The following is a 19,453-nucleotide window of genomic DNA, read 5'->3' as shown; positions in this document are numbered from 1 at the left end:
CAGGACTGGATGTATTTGAAACACAGATGCTGCTTAAATAAGGCCTTGGAAGGTTGGAAGCATTTCATATATACTGCCTGCAGCAACTACCAGATACAAGATGATCTGACTTTATCAATAATAGGGATGCATCAAGAAGTAGCCTTAAGGTGACTTAAGTTATCATTAGCCACTGAAAACTAGCCCCTTTTGGTCATGTTGCTTACTTTGGTGACAAAGTTCCTGCACATCAAAACTTGAAAATTGGACTTGAGGTCAGGAAAGGACACTGCCCAATTGCAGATTTGTGGCAGTCACACCATGTACTTTTCCTTTGACTCCAAAGTGATGGACTGGATTTTGTTTATGACAATGGTATTTGCAACTCAAAAGGGCATTTCCCACATAATTATATCCATTTTAATATACATACATGAGTTTCAGCTTTACAAATCAGTCTTATACTAGTTATATCTTTGCTAAAATATTAAATACTTCAAATATTTCAATACGCTATTTTCCGATAACATCCATCTTACCTCTGAAACAACTTCATGTGACATAAGCCTCTGTATGGCTGCTAGACACAGCTGAGTAATCTTTGGCTCCTTTGTCCCACAGCCCATTAGAAATGGCTGAACTACCTCTGAGCTGCTTTCTTTCAATGCTTTTGAACAAAAGATAAGAGAAGTTGGTCAAAGTTCAACAGTTTGCTGATTTGAACTATATAAGACAAGTAATTTTTAGTTACAAAACATGCCATAAAAGTATTATAATATTCAGTCATAAAACAATTCTTATCAATTATTGAAATCCTAGCCAATAACAAAACCCCAGAAGAATCTCCAATCTTGAAATTTATGGCAGATATTTTTGCATTGGTGAGAAGAAATTGGATAAAAGGTGAGAGAACTGCCAGTACTCTCCCAAATACTTGACTTGACAATGAACTTCTTGTCCTGCTTTCACTTAGTTATCTTCTCTTAACCCTTTGCAAAGTGCTCCAATTAGGGACATGAAGAGGTAACCACTTAATTGGAAAGCATCACCCAAAATGGTTTACCAGAACTGATAAGCATTAACCATTAATGGGTGGGGGGAGTTGAGCAGCTCCCCACCTGCCGTGGGCAGAAGACTGCTCCAGCCTCACAGGGGGCCCACTGTGGATAGAGGTTGCTCTTGTCTAGAGCAGTCTGTGTCCACACGGAGTCCAGACTTTGTCCATGGTGAGCCCGTAGGCAGGTGCTGCACCCGTGTATGAAGCACTCTCTGTCCATGGGGAGCCCATGCGCTCTGCAGGCAGGGGATCCTCTGGCATGGGATGGGAGCCTGGAATCAGGGGCTGGGAGCCAGCAGCCCCAGACCCAGCACAAGGGCTTGGAGCTGGCAGTGCCAGCCTCAGCACCAGTGCAAAGGCTGGGAGTTGGCAGGAGGCCCACGAGCTGGGGGCTGCTCCAGCCAGGCTGGAGAGGTCCCCAGCCCAGTTTATCAGTTAAACGATAGGTCAACCTAATGTTTAGCCAGTTAACTGATTAACTGGGATTTTACATGTCTAGCTCTAATCTCCAGAACCCCTCTTGCTCTCCTCATTCTGCCCCTTCTCAACTTGTCTTCTCATCTTTGTCTTTCTTTCTCCCTAACCCTCAAACTTCATTCTAAAGTTACTTTGGTTCATCCATGGTCATAAGCAACTCCCAATCTTCACAAAGTTCTCTCCTCCCTTTTGGGCTCTTCAAAGAGTTTCAAACTCATGCTCTCCTCATTTTGTTGGGTATCAATGCACTACATGAAAGAGGTGCTATATCACAAATAAATGCATACTAATGCAAATGGGGGAGTGAGAAATCAAAGCAGTACTCATCGCCAACCATATGGCCCTATATATTTGGGGGGAAATGAGTGGTCATTTACAACCCTGGCTATGACATTCATGTAAGGATATCATGAGTTTAAGAAAAACAAAAGTTACATCATTTTTGTACCATAGCTCTTATAAGCAAAACTTATACTTGTGCTAGGATTACAAGTAGCAGATCTAATCTGCTTTTTACGTAAAACTCAAAGAAGTTTGAAGCATAAGTGAGGATTTGTTTCATTACTCAATGATCCAACAATTGATTTGAAAACCAACAGCAAGAGCAACAGAAAGGAATTTAAACTGAGGCATTAGCCTCTGGAATAAAACTTCTCAAAAAAAGGGCTAGATGAATATTAAAAGTGTTTGTTTCCTCTAAAGATGTTATGTCCTTGGACTCAAAGGATCAGCCATAATGAACATAGTAAACAAATCTACATTCTATAAAAGCAGTTTCTTCAGAGCTGCAACAGTGTAATATAAACAATTTATTGACAGATAGCTAGATCTGGATATTATAGATCCAACATCAATATTGAAAGTCAGCTATAAAACTCTATTTTAAACAAATCAATCTGACAGTACAGGAACTCAAATTTGTACCCAGCATTATCATCTTTTGCTAAATGTTCCACAGTTCTCTAACAACATGAGTTGCAAATTATTGATCAGTGAACTGAAGTGCTTTTCGTTTGTAATATTTTTCCAAAACTGTCAGTGAATTCCAAATGACAAATAAAGAAGAAAAATATTGGAAATTTATCCCCCCACAGGATTCCTAGTTAAGTCCTGAAAGGGAGTCAAGAGTTGATAATTAGGAGACAAGGATAAAAACCTGAAAAGACAATGGATAACCTTAATATCACACATGTTGTACATTTAAATAAAAACCCATCTATACTATGCTTATGTCATGTGACCCCGTAGAGTATAGACTCTACATGCCCAGTTAGCAAAGGTAGAATAGAAACAACAGCATTTACAGTAAGGCACAGATTAGACAAAGCATGCTTCACATGCCTAAACTTCTAGAAGCGGGCAAATACCATCCCGCAGGCTGGATCCAGTTCCCAGAGTTAGCCCCTGGTGAGCTGCTGCTATAGTTACCTGCACCTCTGCAGGTACGGGCAATTGTGGTGTCCCAGGCGCTGCTTCCCATAGCTCCCACTGTCTGGGAATTGCGATCCACGGCCAATGGGAGCTGCAATTGCCCATACCTATGGAGGCAAAGGTAAATATTGCAACCCACCAGGCATTTTATTGCCCACCCTTGTTCCAGGATACATACCCTACAGAGCTTTGTACACACCCAAGAAGTGCTCTTCGCAGTGCTAAAAGTAGCACTGCAGATACGAACAGAACATACGCGTCCTGCTGCCTTCACATATCCAGAGTTTTTCACTGACACGTGTTGCTACACACCACAGTGAGTGTGAACAAAGATAGCCTTTCACTGTAGGATGTAGCCACATGTACATTACATGCCACTACAAGATAGGGATGTTAAATATTGGTTAAATGAATAGCGAGTAACCTCATGACATTTTTTTCAGTTAGTCAACTCTTCTATAGTCCTCAGAGGCAGGGCCGGCAGCCACTGTATCAAAGGCAGTAGCGTAGGGAGTCAGGTGGGAGCTGATCCGCAAGGGGAGCCGGTTTAAAAACCAGCTACCCTCGTGGACCAGCTGCCTGTCGCCTTGTGCTGCTGCTTCTGAGAAAGTGGCAGCAGTGCGGGGTAGCAGCAGTCCCTATCTAGGGGGGGCTTAGCTCCCGGACCTGGTGCAAACCAGAACTCAGCTGGACTGCCTGCCCACCTGACTCTTAATACAATTGAAATGCAGAGCTGCAGCAGGGGTAGTCCCAGACCCATCGAACACCAGGACTGCGGTTAAAAAAATCTGCTGCCAGGGAGAAGGAAATGCATGTAGTCTATAGCATTTACATTTAAGCTTTTGCTTATCAGTTAATCGACTATACTATTACATCCATACTACAAGTATTGACACTGCCTGATGAAGCATTCTATCATGATTTCAATGGCCTATTTGTACTAAACTTGTATATATGGATACAGATAAAGCAAGTGTTTTCTCCAGATTATCAACACAATCAGAATCTGGGAAATTAACTGCCATTTTAAAAGCAACAGACAAATTTAGTAGCACCAAGTTCCACTTCCCTCTCAAATCCCTAATTAGTATTCCTTAAAATAACAAATACAGATTAAAAACAACTTGATACTTTATCTACCACATCAGAAAAGAACAGAAACGTCAGCTATTAAAAGAAAATGTCTAAGTGAAAACATGGATGGTCTAAAGGAAGTAAATTTTATAAGTGCATCTTTTTAAAATTTAAATAGGTGTTTGTGATACTTATCCATCATGATCTGAACTCAAGGTTTTTCCCTTCTGAAACTTTGAAGAGATCACAAATACTCAAAACCATGAGAAAAAGGAAGAATGTGTCAATTATTAGCTATATCAAAACTCTTCCAGGAGAAGCCATAACAATGAATTCGGGTCCTGATAAATTTTAAAAAAAACTAGTTATGGAATTTATCTATTGCATTTTTAATTTTAAAACAGAGAGAGTTTGTTAATTATTATGCTATTAAACAGTCCATTTATAATTTTTAAAAGCATTTCAGTTCATCTTTAAATTTCAATTTTTAAACCAGTAGAGTGGATAAACATATTTTGTTATCTCTTTTAGAGAAAAACAAGAATTGACATCAAAAAAGAAGAAATTTCTCATGATGAATCAATGAACTATCTTGTAAATTTCCCTAATCCTGTAGCAGTAGCAATGTTTACCTCATCAATTTCTCACCTAAAATATTCTTCATCTTTAACAATATGCATGCATGTACACAGGCTCCCCAAAAGTTAGGGGATTAAATGGGATATACAGGAAACTGAAGCGACACTGACTAAATTTAAATGTGCAAACACTGAGCTAAAGCAAAACAAAAAAACGCTGATATCTTGAAAAGTATACAAGACTAGAAGAATATTTATAGGGTCACTACCAAGCATTAGCAAAAGATACAGGCATAGTAAACTTAATGTCATTCTTTATAGCTGTGTTTCCTTTCTTCCTCTCAAATAATCTATTTTATAAAAGTAGTACTGACATACTGTAGTAGCAAAGGTCAGCTAGTCAATGCTCATGGTCAGGGTCAACAAAATCCCCCATATCTGGAATATTCACATTTCCCGAAATTTACCCACACACTCAAAATCAAAACATTATGGTTTTAAAAAAAATGAAAATGTTTATTTCTGATGTTCTGCGACAACAATACAATACACCTGAAAATGACTACTTATACACGGGAAACATTAAAAGTGCTGACAAATGAACAAGCAAGCCAACTGAAAAGATAGGAGAAAATGGTTCTCTAGTCTTTCAGTCAAAGTAATCTAACTACTGATGCTTACAAGTAGTGCTATACCAGACAGGTGTATGCTTTTTAATATCATCAAGATCCCTTAACTACCTATGTGAATGATACAAGAAAACAGTGACTTGAAAGCAGAGTGGGTCCACAGAGAGAATAAAATTCCTTCTTCTGAATCTATTACATCTGATGAGAATTCTGACCATTTTCCTTATGTCGAAAAATTTGATATTGAACTCATTAACCTATGCTCTGGCTTCAAGGTAGAGAAACATATAACATTCTTAAGATCCATTAATTCTGCAACATATGTACAAAAATGCTAAGAACATATTAAATCTCAGTATAGATAAACTATAGTCCTTTCAAACAATGTGTTAAGAGACTGCAAAGAACATTCAGAATATAAACTAATACAGTAACACTGGATTAAGGCTGTAGCCAAACCACAGAACTGAAACAGCCACTCATCTATCTCAATGGAACACTACCTTCAAAGCCTATTTACCACTATTTGGAGACCCATCTACATTAAAAATTCAACTTCTAGCACAACAGTTTCCTGACAAAACAAAACAAACAAAAAAAAAAAAAAACCCCAATGCAGCTCCAAATTTGTCATAATGTGACTGTGACTCGTCTAAGACAACAGGACTACTATGTAGCCTAATTACATATAACATTCGCATTTTATAACTAGATTCCCAGATAATGTACTTGCATACTTAATCCCACCTACAAAGAAAAACATTAAGGGAACTATGATGTCACAACACAGATATCACAAAGTAGGGCAAATGGAAGAAAATAAAAATAAAACTCTTTTCAGAAAATGTTAAATATTTTGTCAAAAATTTACTATATTTCTATTGTATCTGCTTATGAGTAGTCTTATAACAACAAATCTGTGCCATTACTGGAATGAAACAAATTATAGAACTAACATTTTGTTTTAAACTTAAAGTTTAAAAAGTATTTATGAAATATGAAAAATACTTTAAGAATGTTCCTTTTTAAAAAAAAGTGTCAAGAAATACTCAGAATGGCATGACCTTTCACAATTTTTCTTGGAATGAAGATTAAAATTGTGTCAAACTAGTATTCTTAAAATGTAAATTGTTTATGTCACTAATGCTCTGCAGAATGTTGCTTACTTTCCTATTGAGTAAATTAAGTTCTCTCTTTCATCTGTCTTAAACGTGTGTCTTCTGAGGGAGGCATAGCTGACATTACCTGGCATAGTTTTTCCACTTATGTCAGCATTCATGACAGCAGTGAAAACAAAGAAAATAAACAAATAAAAGAGAGGCATTAAAGCGAAATAGAAGGGAGGGCCTGCTATTTCAAATACTTCCAGGAATCTCCTCTTCAGCAATATTTTTACATTTCTTAATAAAGAAGTACCCTTACATTGCATAGTCTTTTTCTCAGTCTTTCAAATTATTCTGTTGTGTGGATTTTGTTTAAATATTACTGGGTTAAAGACTGGTGTATTACCATAGGGACAGCCAAACTTTTGCCTATCTGAGGGCTCTAATGGTAACTTGCAAGAAATCAACAGCTTACATTGAGTTAATAAATTGAAGAAAGCAGAGCAGGTCATTTTAAGGTTATATAATTGCAACCCACTGGGATTCCAGTCCCAAAATGCTATACTGCATCTCAATATGTGTAACCTCTACTCAGATTAAGATGAAGAACTGCCTTCTGGGTACTGTAGTCTCCACAGGCAAGACTCATATTAAACAGCTGTGCATAATGTACAACTTCCTGGGCAACAACTTGTCAGATGAAAGTTCACAGTGAGCAAGAATTCTGACAACAGTGATTAATATTTTTGTGACTGTTCTCTGTTCAATCAATAGTTCAGTAGAAGAACCACTGAAAATTCAGAGTCCTTCATTAACATCAATATAGTAATAGAAGGAAAGGAAAATATTCCACAAAATATTCCAATAGCATATAACTGATGCCATGTGTTCTAAAACTCTGAAGGATGATTGTATGTATCTGAAACATCTTTTAAAATGTATTGCTTTTAGTGACCCAAACATATACTGAAATTATATTATTGTCTATAATTACCTGCCAAAATATCGGTGTTTCTTGCAGCTATTGTTTTAACTTTTATTATTCCCGATTCAGCAGCCTATAAACAAGAGATAATAATTACTTTTCATCTACATTATTTAAAAACAAACAAGAGATGTTAACTATGGTTAATGAACATTTTAACAGTGCAAACACCAGCGCAATTTTGTTGTAATTACTCGTTTAACACGTGCCTGCTTAACACGTTTTCGCAATAGCACAATTTTTTTTAGGGAACGTTTTTCGACTAACACGACCGTCCCCAAAATAACATGAAAATAATCAAGTGGCAGACTACTTTGTGTGGCGGTATAAGTTGGTGAAAACAGTGGTAATACACATGAGCAGATGAATACACATAGTCACAGCGCTCCTCCGCTCACTCACCTATTTATCTTTGTGTTTTAACAAACCGCAGTATCTTGTGTTGCTAGATATCTTGTGTTGACGTTGATGACCCAGCACCAACAAAAAATTGACTTTGCCACCACTACCTGAAACGCAACCCCCAACTTTTCCATTATTTTTAATGGGAAAATTGACCCTGCATAGCACATTTTCACTTAGAACAAACGTTTTCAGAAATGCATCTATAGTGTTAAATGAGGAATTACTGTATTCTCAGTACGTGCAACCAAACTGACAGTGAGGGCTTTGCGCTTTCTGTAATTCTGCAGCCACAATCTCCATCAATCTCCACATAATTTGATCTAGAACCTGAACTTTTTAAAAGAAAGTAAATTATTTTTCTGTTCTCCATGGTTATGAAGATAACCTCTAACAAACACAAAACCAGTAAAATGTAGATTTCTCAAGTGTGACAATTGCTATGCTGTATAAATTGCTCCATACATCTTAGCTGAAACACTGTTTTGTAAAGTTTAACAACAACGTAAACAATTGTCAGCAAATTTTTCACGAATCTTTTTAGCAGTAACATTTCACAAACATAGAGTTCACTGCTATTATATGCAATAACTGAAGTTGGAGAAGCAATGTGAAAACTGGCTGTTGTCAAACTCGAATCAACTGACAAAACTTCCAGCATTAACAACCAAAACAATCATGCAACATAGTTACAAAATCTGAGGGCAATGCACCAAAAATTCTGAAACAGATTTCTGCTGAACTTACTGTCAAAACTGCAAAGATACTTTATCTAATTAACTATTATTTTTCATCTTTAATTCAATAAAAATGTTACTTTAGTTTACTGTGAGAGGTGGATGAAACTCAATTTTAAAAAAATGTAATCAAATATTAATTTATTTGAAAATAAATGTATATGAAAAAATAACTTTTGTTAGGCCTAAACTTATTCTATCCTACTAAAAGCATTTAACTTCTATTAATACATGTTCACTGCAAAAGTTTTATAGTTAAACCAATGAAATTAAGAGACATCACTAACTAAGCACTACAATCAGAATTTGTTAAAGCTATAAATCAGCTTGACACCCTTTTGCAGATGCAGAGAAAATATTTTCTTCATTTCAGTTTATTTAACTAGTTCAGTTCAATAAACCAATTCATTCATCCTAGTTAATTTTGGGGAAGGAATCATGATTACACAAGCCCACGTGTCACCTCCAGCTTCTGCCCTGGAAAGGGGAGAGAGAGGGATGTGTCTCAGGTATGCTGGGGTTTAGGACTTCAGCAGGAATGGGGCTGAAATGTGTTTTAGTCGACAGTATAAATTTAAATGAGTCACTAATTAATTTAATAAGATTACTGTAAACCTTCATATGATTCCATGTATTTCTCAGACCAAAACTAAATTCTAAATACAGGTTGAACCTCCTCAATCCAGGATCCTCTGGTCTGGCAACATCCATGATCCAACGGGACTAAGGATGTTGCTGGACCAGAAAGCCCCGACACCTGGGAGTGCGAACCAGCTGGGATCCCCATTCCTGGAGAACCCCTGAAGGGCAGGACAGCAGTGGGACCAGCAAGTCCTATCTCTGGGAAATCCTGGCTGGGTGGGGCAGCAGTGGGGCAGCCAGAGGCAAAAGCAGGGTAGCCGGTAAGCCCCATCCCTGAGGATCTCCAGGAGAGGACGGTAGAAGCAGGGCAGCTGGCAAATACCATCACTGGGGTGTGGTAAAAGCAGGGCAGCTGGCAATCTTCTCGGAGATCCCTGGTGGGGGACCGCACAAACAGGACAGCTGACAAGCCCCAACCCTAGAGCGCAGCAAAAGCAGGGCTGCCAGCAAGTCCCAGCCCTAGGGATCCCCTGGCAGCCAGTGGCAGAAACAGGACAGACAATGAGCCCATGGAGGCTGGAGAGTTCCGTCCCCAGGGAATCCCAGCCAGCCAGAGGCTATATGCCAGAGCCCAAGTCCAAGCCCTGCAGGCTGTAGCACAGTGGCAGAGGGGTGGGAATGGAGCCAGACGCAGGAAGGGGAAGTATGCTGGGAGTCTGGTGGCAGGGATCATTCCCCTGATCTGGCAAATTCCCTCTTTCAGAACGGGCCACGTCCTGAGGTTGCCAGACCAGGGAGGTCCAACCTGTACATGCCTTCAACTTTCTACAAGTTTTGCTAAATAAATCCAGGTAAGGAAATTGTGGAACTATGCATCAGGCTTTATACTCTGTTAAATTTCAATTTACGCCTGAAATTTTGGGGATGGAAATAAGCTTCACTTACCACCACTTTCTTACGCTTCAAAAACTTATACCTGAACTGACATACATGACTTAAATTGACATGAGGAAATCTTGTCTCAGTTTAAACTGTAGAGCACTGGATGTCTCTCATATTGAAGAAACTTAACTTCATTTGTTTAAGTGTTTCAATATTTCAGTAAGTCACCTCTGTTGTTCTAGTTCTAGTTCTAAAAGCTAGGCTAACTGGCAGTATCCTGTCACCTCAGATCATATCTATTAATTAATCTGAAGGATTTAGTTGTCTCAGTCTGACTTGAAGTATCTTCAAACCAAACCTCGTCACATCTTCTGGCGACTGATTTCTTTCCTGCCTGCAGTGACAAACTCAATATGAATCAAAGAAAAATGAAATCTGCCTGTGGATATAAGATGTTCACATACGCTACTGCACTTTGCAGGGAAAATGGAACAAACAACATTGCAGTGAAATGTCCCTGAACTGGCTGTGTGGCTTTGCAATACATGTATAAAAATAGCAGATACTTCAAAATGAAAATTAAAAAAACCTGTTGTTAAGACCAACGCAAGATATTTTGACATTCTAAATATAAGAATACTTTTTTCTCCCATTCACAGAAATATAGTAAATGAGATGATTACTTCAAAAGACTAATCAAACTATCTATATTTAAGAAATGCATCTTTAAATTTTAAATTACTACATGTGACAAAGGAATATTAATATCTAAATATGTTATTAAAAACTATGTACTAAAGTTTACAAAAATAAAATTTCTACCACTTCAATTTCAATTTACAAGTTCAATTTACTGTTAATAGGAAGCAATTAATGTTTATTTTGCTAGGTATAATATAACTTTGCTAACTATAATTCTTTCCAATAACCATGCAACACACCTCCATCATAATCCCAGGAACTCACCCCTGTAATCAGCCCAGTGCCAATTTTGCCCACCCATCTACAGAAGCAATTTTATCACTGGACCCAACCATATCAGCCACCAAATCAGAGACTCATTTAACTACACATCCACTAATGTGATCTATGCCATCAAATGCCAACAATGCCCCAATGCCATGTATATTGGCCAAACTTGACAGTCCCTACGGAAAAGCATTAATGGACACAAATCGGATATCCAAAAAGGCAACACACAAAAACCTGCTGAAGAACACTTTAATCTACCTGGACACTCATTAATAGATCTCCAAGTGACTGTTTTGTTTCAGGCCAATTCAACAAGCCAAATACACAGAGAAGGATTGGAACTTAGCTTCATTTACAAGTTTAATTCTTATGCAAATGGTATGAACAAGGACATCGGCTGGCTCGCACACTACCTTCCACATCCTAGGACTTAACCTACCAATCAAACAATGGAGGTGCTAATTGTTCTTATCAGGCTGTTGTAACTACTTGAACCATCTACTCACCATATCTCTTATTTTTTCTCCTTTCCCCCTCCTTTTTTTCCCCCTCTACCTCTCCCCTACCCCTTTATTTATTCTTGGATCTGGACTTCTAATACTCCTCTATCATTTGAAGAAGTAGATTGCGCCCACGAAAGCTCATGACACCATCTACATGTTTTGTTAGTCTTTAAGGTGCTATTAATCTATTTGTTGTTGTTGAAGTTTTTCCTGTTACAGACTAACTCGGCTACCCCTCTGAAGTTTATAATTATTTTATTACTAGAAGATTCACCCAGCATTGCTCAGGTCCTTAATTAAAAAAAATAATTTTTTTTCCTTCATTTAAATCAGGGGTGGGGAACCTACAGCCTGTGGGCCAGATCTTGCCTTCACCCAGCCAATGAGGTTTGGGGTTTGTCCCTCCCCCCAATATGTCTGAAGCACCAACCAACTCGTGCAGCTGAGGAGGGGTTCGTGCCACAAAGCAAGATGAAAGCCAGATTGGGCCCACAGGCTCTGCCTGGCAATGGGAAGGAAGAAGCTCCATGAGGCTCTGCATGCTGCAAGGAAATCCTCCCCATTGGCCAAGAGTTCCCTTCAGATACCATTCTCCATTGCTCTCATCAGCCAGGAATTTCAGTCAATGGGAACAACGGGGGGGAGGGGGGGGGGGGAGGGAGACCCTGCAGAGAGCACTTCCCTGCAGTGCACAGAGCCATAGGGCACTTGTGTGTCCACTCCAGAGCTTTACCAGGTAGGTGCCCTGTTCCACGCCCCTTCCCATCCAGAACACTCTTGCACCCTCCTTCCTGCCCAGACACTCCAACTCGCTCTTGTACCCTCCTTCTCATCCAGACGCCACACCCCCACTCCCAGTGGTGCAGTAAATAGCACAAACATGATCTTCCTCTACAAAATCCTTTCAAATAGTGTAAAGTGTCACGCTTTAAAGGTGGTAGCATAAGATTTTATTGCTACAGATGTCTTGTAGTTCTGCAACAAACAGCAATCATGAGTATAACAGTTTAATGAAGTATCTTTTTATATTTAATTTTTGTGCAAATTTAGTATTTTGATACATGCAGATGCTACTACAAGTAAAAGACAACTCCCATAGTATTACAGATTGGGAAACCCAACTGACCAAAGTGTTAGGGATTCTTAATCACTTAATTAAAAATAGTAGTATTAGGCTGACGTGATATTTCAGGAATATGCAATAGGTATTACTGATTTAATTCCTTGATTTACTACAAAAGTTAAGAGATGGAGATTGAGAGAAGTTGTGCATGTAGGGACCTTAGAATACAGAGTTTAATTATCAGTTCGGTCACAGACAGAGTGATCAGCTGGACACCTGGATTTTATAAGAAGTGAATCAATAGTCTCATTCCACTTACCAGAGGGATACAAGTGAATTGTCAACTACTCCCATCCCCCCTCCCACTTGCTGCCTCAGTATCAGAGAAAGCAAGGGGCAGGCAGGGAAAGTAGGGCAGGTGCTGGGGAAAGCCAGCTTTAAAGCCGGATCCCTCCCAACACTCTCCACTTCACCACTGGACATCCCTCTCCCCCCATGCACTGCTGCCTCTATCACAGGCAGCAGTGGGGGGGGGAGGGGTGAGGGGGGGAGAGGAGAGGGACAACTTGAGGGGGGGCTGCCACAAAGTGGCCTGTGCCCGTGGCAGGCCCAGGCTTCCCGCAGACAGGGCTGCCGCCAGAGCAGCCTCTGCCTGCAGCCAGCCCCGGCTGCCGTGCAGACCGGCTCTTACTACATTTAAACTTCAAAGTTGCAGCGGGGCTGAGTTGCATGAGCCAGGCCTGAGTGCTTCTTCCCTTATCAGTTAATCATGTAATCTATAAAAATGCTATCAACTGCACGATTAGAGAATTACCCTCCTCTTAACATCCTCTCTTACCACCTCTTCAAAATTTACCATAACAATAAATACACTCTGTTGATAGAAGGCGTAGCAGATATAATCCATGAAAAGAATGCAGGGAGTAAATCCTGATCTATACTTACATAGTTACACTGGTAAAAAAAAATCTGAAGTTAGTGGTGGTGTTTTTAACTGATACAATTAGACCAGTAAAATAAGCATGGCTTATTCCAGTATAGTTACTTCTCTTCCCATATAGTATAGGAAAAACTTTCTACTGTTGAGAAGCCTGAAGGAACTACAATTACTTTTACAAGTGGCTCTTCTCAGCAAAAAAACAGGACTCTGGTGGGCTGGAGTGGCCTCTGTGCCTGGCTTATCCGGTTACTCCAGTAATCATACTTGTAAGGATACTTACTGGGTAACCAGTTATCTGATTAACGCTTTACATCCCTAGAAAATACCTGTCAGGTTTGTGGCTTTTATTTCAGGTTTGTCTGATATTACAAAAGATGCAGTTTAACACCAACTACTTCGTTTGCTCAGACTTAACAACAATAAAAATTGCTTTAAGGGTCACAGCTCTGATTAGAGACATGAAATCCAAATCTAATTTTTTAAAGAAAGGCCTTTAGTGTTTTCTAGACTGATAATTTTCATACTTATTATAACACTTACTGTTCAATATTAAAATAGCATTTTTTGTCAAATTATCATTATTTCTCGTCAAGGGATTAGGTATTGTTTACTGCCTTAATTAGGAAGATGGTCTCTTGTTTAAAGTGTAGTTTAAATTTTGTATTAAAAAATAACCATAAATTGATTAATCACTTTATTGCAGATGACTGTTATGCAGAAATGTCCACTCATATTTTGTCTACATTTACATTATATAGTAAATCTCACAAATATCCCAAATTAGACCTTTTTCTTAGAAAATATTATAAGCCTTGCTTATGCATCATTCCAATTACATATTTTTCCTACATGCATGTTCTGAGTTTTTAAATATTCAACATTCAGTTGTTTTCAACTTTTCGTAATTCATCATATGTTCTAAAACAGAAAGGATTTACACAAGTTTGTCTTCCACAGAATCATCAAACCATATTATTCTATTAATTTCTAGCTGTAAACTTCACTAAAAACCCTGAGAATAATTTAATAATAATTTAATCATTTTTTCAGATTGTGAGCAGAGCATTCTAAACTTTAGCCAAATGTAAACTGATATAATGCTTTCCTTAGCCTGCACACAGGAATGAAAATAAGTGTACAAGCAGTCCCCGGGTTACGTACAAGATAGGGACTATAGGTTTGTTCTTAAGTTGAATTTGTATGTAAATTGGAACTGGCTCCAGATTCAGCCTGTAAGTTGGATCCGCGTAACTCGGGGACTGCCTGTACTACAGATACATAAACTTTAAAAGTGTGCTAACACTGAAACTAATAATACTAACGTTTAGATTATAATTATCAGACAAATAAAAGATGAGCAGCTGAAATGATGTTGGTGCAAAGGAACTTGAAAGACGTAGTCAGGTCACAGATAAAGTGTTTTAGCTGTCTACGTAAAAAATGGATGAATTCTCTGAACGTTGTACAAGAATCAAGTTGAAAGATTTGGGAAAAGGAAACGGATTGCTGGGTGCCCAATTCTTCAAACAAATGGTTGTTATGCTGGTAATCTTGCCAGTTCTATAGACGCGTTTCTAAACTTTTGCTTTTCAATACATTACTGAGGAATCATTTTGGTTACAAGTCCATAGGAGGCTGGTTATTTGCTATGACCCCCTTTTTTCTATTTGTTCCCCTGATATGGTGCACAAAATCTACAATCCTTGAAAAAAAAATAGGCAGACATCAGATATCTTGTTCTTTTCTGATTGTTCTGTCAGCTGTCTTTGAAACCACAGTCCACACTTATAGTCCCATTTAGCGGGCGAGATTGCTCCAACTACAGGCAGTCCCCGACTTACGCGGATCCGACTTATGTCAGATCCGCACTTACGAATGGGGCTTTTCTCGCCCCGGAGCTCGCGGGCGGCGGGACCACCCAGAGCGCAGCGGTCCCGCCACCACATCCTCAGGGGCGAGAAAAGCTGCTCCGGGTCTCCGTGGTGTGCTGGGGGAGACTCCCCAGCACAGCAGGAAGACCCGAGCAAAGCCGCACAGGCGGCGGGACCCCGCTGCCCGTGCGGCTTTGCTCCTTTGCCCCGGAGCAAAGCCGCACAGGCGGCGGGGTCCCCCGCCTCTGCGGCTTTGCTCCTGTCTTCCTGGGGCCTAATCAGATGCTTCTTACAAAACTGTACTTTCTTCTGATACTTAGAGAAATCAGTGCACACATAAATTAATCCATTAACAATTTTAAATGCCAGGTAGGATTGTATTCCCAATTCCACTTACCTTTTAGCTAAAAATGTCTTAACTGCCAAACAAACAATAAATGCTGATTTTTTTGTAAGATTAACTCTACTTGTAAATCACCTACCAAATTATTTGTTGCCAGATCATTTCCTCCAATGGCACAAGCTTAAATAATTATAAGTAACATTGTCAGTTCATTGTGCATTAACAAACAGCATTAGCAACACAACACTAACTGATTAAAATAGTGGCTAGTTCTGGTTTGTGTTATTAATACCATGAAATTCCATTCACATTTAGAAGTATTTACTGACTACTAACAAAAGACAAAGACATACCATACTTGGTACATTAAAAACAAAACAATTATTATTGCAAATAATAGACATACCATAATGAATATAGAAACAATTCAGGATATTTAACATGTTATGAGTAACAATCATAAAGATCAACTATTGCTCTACCATTAGTACTGTACCAATAAGCAAGTGGAAGATTAAACCATTTGCTTATGGTTAAAGTATTAATGGGACAGCAATAGTTAATCTTCCACTTGCTTTGATATTCTAACCACATCAAATGCTTGGAACAATTTCTGTAGCACAGAAATAGCATTCTATAGTAAACGGGAGTAATTCTGCATCAGTGTAATTAACTTTGTATGCCAAAAAAAGAAAAACTGTTCAGTAATTTCACAAGCTACAGAAAGCACAATTCTCTGAAGATTTAACTGGTTTCTTGTTGTCTTCTGGGTGTATATTAAGGAGCAAAACCTGGCCATTCTGCATGCAGGGTGAAGGGGTAGGCAGGAGCAGGAGTAGCCAGCTTGCTGGCGCTTGGCTGCTGGCTCCTGCTACCAGTCCCACCCACCATGGGAGATCCCACTTAACTGGTTAAACCTTAGGTTAACTGGTTAACTGATTAACTGGGATTTTACATCCCTAGTGTATACTGAGTGTGTATCTTTTACTGGACCAACTTCTGTTGGTGGAAAAAAAAAAAAAGCTTTTGAGCTGCAGAGTTCTTCTTCGGGTCTTGGAAAGGTACTCCTAGGATAATGTCTACACTGCAATAAAAAACCATGGCTGGCCAGTATGTAATCTAAAAGACACAAGGTAGGTGAAGTATGTATGATCTTTTACTGGAGCCAGAGACAATTTGACTGAAGAGGAGCTGTGTGGCTCTCTCACCAGTAGAAGTTGGTCCAATAAAAAATAATCTCTCATCCACATTGACTCTCTAATATCCTGCATATATATATTCTGAGACCATTCACAGTGAAGTAACTACAACAATGCAAACATATTATCATTATCCGAAATGATATCAGACCATTATTTGTACCACCTAGATTCATATGCAATATCTTCTACATCTGGGTATTACTCTAAGTCAGCTTAATTTTCAGAAAAATGTTTAACAATTAGCTCTGCTTCATTCACCAAGTGCTTTAGAAGGAAAATAAAAAAATGTTATGACATGATCATATCTGATGTGATCATGTGATTAGACTCTACATCATACTACATACGCAAAGTAAAGCACAGTTAAAGGGACAATGTCAATGTAAAATATAGCCAAAAGAAAATGTAATCAGTTCCCATGGTTTACAATCATAGTTTATGGTTTTAAACTAAGTGTTTTTCCTACTCTTGTTTGTGTTAAAAACCCACAGCTATCAGAACTGGCAGACTTAAGATGAAAACGGGGCACTAAATACATACAAAGTACTGTTAAATTAATAAAATAATCAGAAAAGGAAAATCCTGCATCTTTCAGCTATAGCAATCTTGACAGCTTTTTAAAAAGTAAAAAATTCAGACAAATGTGATTCTGAAGTTGATATCTGACTGCATTTGCAACCTTAATTTTGATTTCACAATTTACCCAAATTTATCATCTTAGCACAGCTTTATTTATTAATATTTTTAACAAATAAATAAATCTCTTCACCTGTAATCAAAACAACATGTGACATGCAAAGCCCATACCCACAGAAAGAGTTCAGGTAGAGCTCTGATTCACTTGGTATGCATCTTGCATCATGTATAGCTTTTACTTGCTAACAAAGATTTCAACAGTTCTTAACAAGGTACGCTGAATTTGGAGACCTGCTTCACTCAGGAGATGTACACAACAACATCTGAGAAGCTGGAACCTTGTACATATAGGAAGCCTCACTGAACTCACTGAGTTGCCATGCAAGCCAAGGGATCTACCCACGCAGAACCAGAGCCTAAATAAGCAATATACACACCTCATACTGCCTGTCTTCCCTTTCTCTTATCATTGGCAGACTTCTATTAAAAACACTGCTACTGTTAAACATTTATAATACAGATGCAAACTGTGCGCAAAGGCTTATAGGTCACCCAAACTTCAAGCAAATTTCATTCAGGGTCAACTTCTCCTTTCTATGGTTAATCTCCCTGCCAAATTTAATCTTTCAGCCCCCATCTGAACTCATTATAAAAAGTTCATAAGACTCTTTTTTGAGGAGGGGAGGGAGCAGCATTTTTCAGCACACTGCTTGAGCTCAGCCTGCCGAACCACTCCGAGCTCGTCCCCCACCACAACAGACACCCATTCCTGGGCAGAGACCAGGCTTCAGAAGTCCCAACTCGAAGCGCCAGCGCGCGCGGCTGATGACAAACCCGAGGGCAAGGAGAAAAACAAGTTGCCCCCCACACAGCTCGGGCGGCCAGTCCTGCCCGGCACCTGCCCAGCCCAGGCGCGGCTCAGCCTCGCAGGCCTGGCTCCGAGGGGACCCCGTGCAAGGGGGCTGCCCTACCCTCTTGCGCACGGGCCGGGCCCGAGGAGCAGGCGCCGCGCCCCGCCTCTCACCTCTTTGACGGGGGGGAATTTCTTCCGGCACTCCAGGCTCAGGCCCCGCAGGTCTCCCTGCATGTTTTCCAGCAGCTTCTTCACGGCCTCGGGGCTGCTGGTCCCGGACATGGCGCGGGCTGCGGGGGCGGGGGCGAGGGCGGCAGCGGCGGAGGGACTGGCCGGGACAGCGGCGGGCTCCGCGGGGCCGCGGCCGGACACGTCTGCGCGAAAGCGCCGGAAACCTTCCGCCTCGGCCCCCTCCCGCTGCCGCCGCCAGCTCCCACAATCCCGGGCGGCGGCGCCGCGCGTCAGGCCCGTTTCCGCACGCGCGGCCCGGGGGCGGGGGGAGCGGCGCCTGCCCTAACCCCTCGGTCTCTGTAGGCGGCGGGACCCAGTCCCGAGGCGCTTCGCGGGATAACCAGGGAGGCCCAGCGGCTGGCGCCCAGGGGCCCGGCGGCCGGTGAGGCAGCGTGTCCGAGGCCGGCTGCGCATCCAGGTGGCCCCCGCTGTAACGTTCCTACCATACTGGTAGATTAACCCCTGGGCAAGGGGTGCCGTGTCCAGGGGCCCTGGAAGAATGGGCCCTCCTTCCCCGGTCTGCCCGCCCGGGGGCAGGCAGGCGGCTGGGATAATGTGGACACGTGGGGGGGAGTGAGGTGCTGAAAGCCATTGACCTGAACTGTAAAACCTTGTGTATAATGGAAAGCACTTGAAGCCAGAGGGATGTTGCAGCATCTGGCGGGGTAGGGGGTCCACAAGGATTCAGTAACCACACAGTGGAATTTAAAGTTTAGGTGTCTGCCTCTATTTGCCTTCAGACACCATCTGTTCCTCTAGCCAAAAAAAAAAAAAAATCTTCTTGGCTAGACCCACCTGCCATACAATATACCACAGCCTCAGCTCTGTTTCAGTCCAGCTACCTTTCCCGAACATGAGTCAGTTTGATTTTCCAGAGTAGTGCAGAGAGGATAAGATTAGGTCTGCTAAAGGGAAAGGAAAAG

The 19,453-nt window shown here is 40.5% G+C and overlaps 1 protein-coding gene across 6 annotated transcripts in view; it reads right to left on the bottom strand.

Moving 5' to 3' along the window:
- The window catches only part of MON2 (MON2 regulator of endosome-to-Golgi trafficking), a 161,699-nt gene extending 142,513 nt beyond the window's left edge, over positions 1-19,186 (bottom strand). The window contains exons 1-3 of one of the 6 annotated variants that reach the window (XM_075930840.2): positions 18,471-19,186; positions 7,323-7,386; positions 519-646 (exon numbers count right to left, since the gene is read on the bottom strand). In XM_075930840.2, the coding sequence (XP_075786955.1) occupies positions 519-646; positions 7,323-7,386; positions 18,471-18,581 (303 nt within the window). In that variant the 5' untranslated portion in view covers positions 18,582-19,186. Of the gene's footprint in view, positions 1-518; positions 647-7,322; positions 7,387-15,747; positions 15,931-18,470 lie in introns of those variants that run through there. The other 5 variants (XM_075930828.2, XM_075930836.2, XM_006135813.5 and 2 more) reach the window with 5 other exon arrangements.
- Between the last annotated feature and the right edge of the window lie 267 nt (positions 19,187-19,453).

Source organism: Pelodiscus sinensis, chromosome 1 (genome assembly GCF_052426305.1).
Source record: "Pelodiscus sinensis isolate ZL-2025 chromosome 1, ASM5242630v1, whole genome shotgun sequence".
NCBI classification, from domain to species: Eukaryota; Metazoa; Chordata; order Testudines; family Trionychidae; genus Pelodiscus; species Pelodiscus sinensis.
Note: the sequence above shows the minus strand (reverse complement) of the source record. Positions and strands in the feature narration are given on the sequence as shown.